This window comes from Echinops telfairi, unplaced genomic scaffold (assembly GCF_000313985.2).
Source record: "Echinops telfairi isolate 266 unplaced genomic scaffold, ASM31398v2 ScPeMD7_7458;HRSCAF=8496, whole genome shotgun sequence".
Lineage (NCBI taxonomy): Eukaryota > Metazoa > Chordata > Mammalia > Afrosoricida > Tenrecidae > Echinops > Echinops telfairi.
The window spans coordinates 24,108,745-24,114,744 of NW_022111358.1; the positions used below are offsets into that span (position 1 = coordinate 24,108,745).

Genomic DNA, 6,000 nt, shown 5'->3' on the forward strand with positions numbered 1-6,000 from the left:
CCCAGGCCGCTCTTTCGGAACATACATGCAACTGACGTACAATTGAAACATTTTAAAGGGTACTGTTCAGATAATGGCGATTTCATTTGTTTGTAAAAATTACCTGTATGGCTCTCGGGTAATTTTAAAATTGTTGTGAGGGACAGGACTGGCTCTTCTGTCTCAAAAGTTTGCTGACCCTGCTCTAGACCTTGTGGGAGACACAGAGACACGCGAAAGATGGTCCTTGGCCTCTGCTTAGTCTCTAGGAGCTACAAATACCTAGAGCCCAAGGGAGGGGGTGGTAAAACCTAGGAAAGCACAAGGTATGGAGGAAACGCTGGGACCTCGCCCCCAGCGGTCCAGAGGCTTTGTGGAGGAGATAAAGGCACTAGGCTAGCCCTGAGAGACGGGCTGAGTTCCACTCCTCCGTGGAGTTTAGCTGTGGGTCCGTGCGCCGGCCCTGCACGGGAGAAGGCCTGGAACATGGGTGGGAGTGGGCAGCGGCATCGAGCTGGTCCAGGACATAGAGACCTGGACGAGCAAATGCAAAGTGAAGGAAGTCAGGGGCAGAGCCATGGGGCCTGTTGACCTTGGACCCCCATTTTGGGAGGAAAGTCTTGGAGGCGTGTTGAAGGTAGAAATACCAAGATGTCTACAAGTAATGTGCTGTAGGTTGATATTTATTGATTTAGAAAGAACTTTGCAGAACACTACATGCAGTTACGACCCACGTGGTTTACCTTAAAACCCGGATGTGCAGAAGCTAGGACATATAAGGGGCTCTCTTAGATGTGAATGTATGATCGTATTAACTATGATACACACCTGCCCCTCACCTATCGACTGTTTATCTCAGTTTTCATTTACAGGGGTCAAAAACCGACTCTCCTGCTACTGTGTGCTCCAACAGGGTACATCGGGCAGTAACAAAAACAGGGGCGAGGGGAGAGCAAACCTGGCTGCGATGGTTAAGGCTCTGGTCAGCGTGGCTGGGCCACGATTCTCAGCAGTTATGTGAGATAAAACCTGGCAAATTGTATAATGATGTAACCTGTATCTTGTGGTTTGATGTAGTCATCCTCCATTTTCGCACAAAACCAATGTTCATGTAACAACCTGGTCTTTGGAGTCAACCAAACCCTTGTGGATCCATGAGGCGTGGTTGTGTACACTTACGTACACGATGCTGTGTATATATGTAGCAAGAAGGGCTTCAAAAACTCCTTGGAAAACTGGGATGGGAAGAAGATGACATTTCCCATGCACTTTGTGCAGCCCCCTAAGAGATATCACTTTATCTTTGGTTATCTCCAGTTGTTGAGATTTCAATTTTTGCTTTTTTAATTTTGTCATCAGGGGGCTTCCAAAAGTTCATAGAGAAGTGGAATCAAAAGATAATGGCATTTTCTCACAAATGTTTTTGAAGCCTCTTGTATTTTCTGACCTGTCTGTAGTTCACACTGCTTTTGCCATTTGAAGATCTTTTAAGATGGCGTTTCACATGAGCGTGTAGCGTGCGATGGCTGAGGGCAATGGCCTAGAGATGTGTTACTAATCTGATAACACGGAGAGTGAAAGTGAGGTGACATTTATGATTTGGGGACAGAGGTGGAGCAGAAGCCCTTCAGGTATCCCAATAATATGGGAATGGTTAAGTAAACGATGATACCGATGTGGCGGACTGAATATCACATAGGTGTTAAAAGTGACAAGTATTAGATTGCTGATACTTGGAAATAGATATGAGAGATGGGCAGAACACAATCTAATACATTTCGTCTTAATTACAACGATACTCCAAGAAACAGAAACTCACCACCATGAGTGGATTCCGAATCAGTGGCTGCAGGTCAGGGTAGAATTGCCCCTATGGTGTCCAAGACTCATAACTATTTACAGGAATGGAAAGCCTGGTCTTGTGCCTGTGGAGCTGCTAGTGGTTTTGAACTGCTGACCTGTGGTTGGTTACCAGCCCAATTTGTAACCACTGTGCTACCGGGGCACCCCTGCCAACTTTTACCTTCTCCCAGAAAGCTCTCGCCACAGGAGACATAACATGAGTGGATTTAAGAAAGTTGTCTTTCTGTCGCGTTTGGATAGAAGTCAGAGGCAAGGAAAGAACCCAGAGACTTGGGTGTTTTTCTCAACGCGATACCTCAGTCCCAGGTATTTGAGAGTAGTCGTATTGGTCTCTTAGTCTCAGCCACCCAGGTTTCTGGAAGTAATTGTGAGCACCGTCCCGTGACCTAGGTTGAATTTGTGTAGCACAGAGAAGGCCTGCAATGGCTGCTGGGAAGGAAGATGGTCAGGAGATAAGGACTTGGTTCCATCTGCGCTCCTCTCCAGTGACAGGAAACAGGCCTGCGCACAGGAAGCTCAGCACGGAGGCCTGGGAGCTCCCGGCCTCTTAGGAGCAGGGAAAAATGCGAGGACGTGAATAAAGCCAAAGCCAAGTCCAACGTGGAATGTGTCAGTGGCTCCCAGTGATAGGACCTAGCTGGCTAATTCTCACGTTTTTTGTGAGCCTCTCTGGAGCCTCTTCGCAGGACGGTGGCTCTGTGGGAGGATATGACGGTTAGGCAAGGCCCTTGGTGAACGGAGATGGTTGCTCATCTCCTTCCTCCACGCTTACATGAGGGTGTGCGGGCTGTGTTCTCTTCCAGCCAGCGTCCCGTGTTCCGTGGCCCCAGAAAAGTCAGTGTGTAGGCCTCAGCCACCCCAGGTCCGACGCACATTCTCTCTGGACACCATCCTCAGCTCCTACCTTCTGGGCCAGTGGCCACGCGATGCTGACGGGGCCTTCACCTGCTGTACCAATGACAAGGCCACCCAGGTAACAAAGCTCTCTGCTGTTGGGATAAGGGATAAGGACGGGCGGGAGGTCCAGCTGAGGAGGCCTGTGGTCTGCTTGCCAGCCCCGAGAGTACCACCACCCACATGTGCCAGCTCGTTTTCCCAGGTCAACCTACACAAAAAGGAGCTCGAACCCCGCCTGACTGGTGGGGGAAAGACATCAGCTTAGGTGTGTGTTTGTGTTTCATCTGGTTTTGAGTGTTCATGTGTGGGTAATTGAAGATGGACGGGAATTTATTCTCGGTTTGAAAAAAATGCGATTTGCCAGGATCAAATTAAACTGGGGCCAGCATTCCATTGAGTTTGCGTTTCCTGGACCACTGGGAGTGGGCCAGCGCAGCCACGCTGGATGGAGTCCCATAGGAGCCAAAGGCGTGGCAGGCAATGAGTAACATGGTGACTGCCAGCGTGCAGATGCTTCCGTGGGGCTTCAGCTGACCCAGTCAGGTCCTGGAGAGCCCAGGGCTCTCTAGTATTTTCCTTCTAGTCCAGCAGTTCTCAACCCATGGGTCGTGACCCCCTTGGGGGTGGAACGACCCTTTCACAGGGGTCACCCGATTCATAACAGTAGCACAATTACAGTTATGAAATCGCAACAAAAGTAATTTTCTGGTTGGGGGGTCACCACAGCACGAGGAACTGCATGAAAGGGTCGCGGCATGAGGAAGGTTGAGAACCTTTGTTCTCGTCCGTCTTCTCAGGAAGAATCTTGGATCTAGAAGGACGCCTCACACATCGCACCCACCTGGGTGTCAGTTTTTTGGGTAAGAATATGTAAGATGAGCAAGAAACCTTCTCATCCACCCACGAACTTATACAAAGATATCTCCTAATCTGACCCGGGGCATCAACCTTCTCAGCAGTGACTTAGGAGCCCACGCGTCTCTCTTGCCAGTCTGAACCCCTTTCTGTTAGAACAAAGAACAAAGGCCAAAGGCATTGTCCCAGAGAATAGGTCCCCAGATGCGGTGAGAACACAGGCCCTGAGCCAGACTTGTGCTCTGGGTGATAGTCAGCCCTCCTTTACAAAGCCAGTGGGGGGGTGCCTGCCCTGCCTACTCGGAGATGGGAGGTGGCATGGCGACCAAGTGACATGACCTGTGGATCAGGGCTCTGCAGCTGGACTTTGACCCAGTTCAGTGGTGGCTGATGAAGCGACTCACTGGAACAGACCCAATGTGTAAAACGTGTACGGAATGATAACTGGAATGGGGAAAGGTACGGGTTGAAGCTTTGTTAGAGACAAAATCTTCCTCTTGGAAACCCAGGACTGGGCGCTCGTTGCATAGCAACCAAATCTCTTGACCATCAGAGTCTGAAGTGACAGTACCGCACCCAAAGATGGTGACAGACCTCTGCTTCGAATGCCTGTGGCTCTTCACACTGCCGGGGACAGTCCCTCCTCCCAGCCAAGGTCCATTCGGCCTCATCCGGGTCTCGTTCCAGGGCTGCAACCTGCAATTTGTCCTGTTCTGTCTCTTCCGATCCCAGTCTGTCCCGAGCTCACTGTATCGGACACGTCTGAGCTGGTTCCAATCGGTCTGGAGCCCGGCTCAGCACGGCTTGTTTGGCTCAACACGTCGGTTCCTGTCTTTTATTTATTTTTCGTGAGATTATTTTCCAATGCTGTTGCTGAACATCGAATGCCCAGGACTGTGCCTGGCGTGTTAGAGTGGAGAGTAAGGAAGCGAGGACAGGCTGTGGCCTCTGGGAGCCGAGTCCAGTCCCATGAAGGCCACTGTAGACCAAGCCAAGGGCTCACGGAGGAGGAGACTTCTCATGGGAATTCCCTCTCCAAGAACCCACACAAACTGGCCCTTGGAGCTCTGCAAACAGAGGCAGAAGTGAGAATCCTCTGCAGGGAGTCCTAGGATAGACGGTGCTCTCCTTTCTCTTTGGAGAGGAGTGCTCCCTTTGGACAATGCGGGTTCAGTCCAAATAGGGGGGCATCCTGGAGGAGCAGGGTTTGAGGATACCGGGCTCTTGTAAGCTCAACTGCATCCCCCATTGCCAGATGGGCCTGTGGCCCATCCATCCCAGCTCTGTCATTTCCTGTGAACAGCCTTCCAAGCAGCCTTCATCCCACGCCTCAGCTCTTCCTCGTCAACTCTAGGCAGGCTCCCTAGCCGGGCTTAAAGGCATGGGCTCTTGGCTGTGCGTTTTCGCTCAGGCCAGATCTTTTATGGAACAAGTCTGGGCTTCTTGCCATAGCAAGACAGAGGTCAGTGATGCTTCTCCGTGGGTCTGGCAAGGCCAGGCATCCAGCTTCCCTCTTGCCCCGGGATGGGCTCCAGCCCTCGAGGAACTCTTAGCAACCTGTCAATATTGTGGCTGCAGTTGGGAGGTGGGAGAATGTGGATCAACGATGGCATCCAAACCAAAATATGCACCCTGCCCGACTCTCATTCCTGGCTTTCTGGGAGTTTTCTGCTTTGGGCTCCATTCAAATTCCTCTTCGAGTCCCCTGGCCTGACACAAGCTACCACTGGCATTATACTGTGGTGAACACATGAGGCGCTCCCTACGGTTCCCTACACCATTATGTTCTGTCCCTACTGCACACTGGTATATCACCAGGAAATGAGGGATACAAGGGTAGGGAAGGTAGGGTGTTAGGATCTCCCAAAGTCCTTGAAAACTGTGAAGCTCTTTAAGTGGGGTTGAAGCCCGATGCCCTTCCGAGTTGGTTTGAGCTAGAATGTGGCTGTTTCTAAACCTGGCCCCACCTCTGCCCTTTCTCGTAGCCACGTCAGCACTGAGGCTTATTTCCTGCTGTGCATCCTCACTCTGCTTTCCTGCCCTCCCCAGCCCTGGCCCCGAGGAGGCTGCCAGATTGGGTATGTGGAGTCCACATCAGCCCTGGCATCCGTGGGCCTTTGCAGTGGAGCCAGCCTTGGCTAGGCCGACCAGCTCCCCTCTCTCAGTCCTCTAGCACAGGCAGGGGCCGCCCATTTGGAGAGTCCCACACCTGAGCAGCCAACACTGCTATTGAGAGCGCCCTGCACGCTGGGTGTTCAAGACTCCTCAGGACAGAACTGAACGCTCTCAGTTCTTGAAGATGTCAGGCTGCTAACAAAACCAGTGCCCTTGTCGTCACCTGTTAGTCCTTGCTGCTGTTAGGAGTGGGTTTGTGTCCGACAGAGGGTCATTCTCTAGGGCTGCCCG

General features: G+C 51.5%; 1 protein-coding gene across 1 annotated transcript in view; it reads left to right on the top strand.

The window, feature by feature from the left end:
* Positions 1–6,000, top strand: part of FAM117A (family with sequence similarity 117 member A) — a 50,254-nt gene that overhangs the window by 25,338 nt on the left and 18,916 nt on the right. Inside the window, exon 3 of the mRNA XM_045299313.1 lies at positions 2,646–2,815. Coding sequence (XP_045155248.1) covers positions 2,646–2,815 — 170 coding nt within the window. The remainder of the gene's footprint in view (positions 1–2,645; positions 2,816–6,000) is intronic.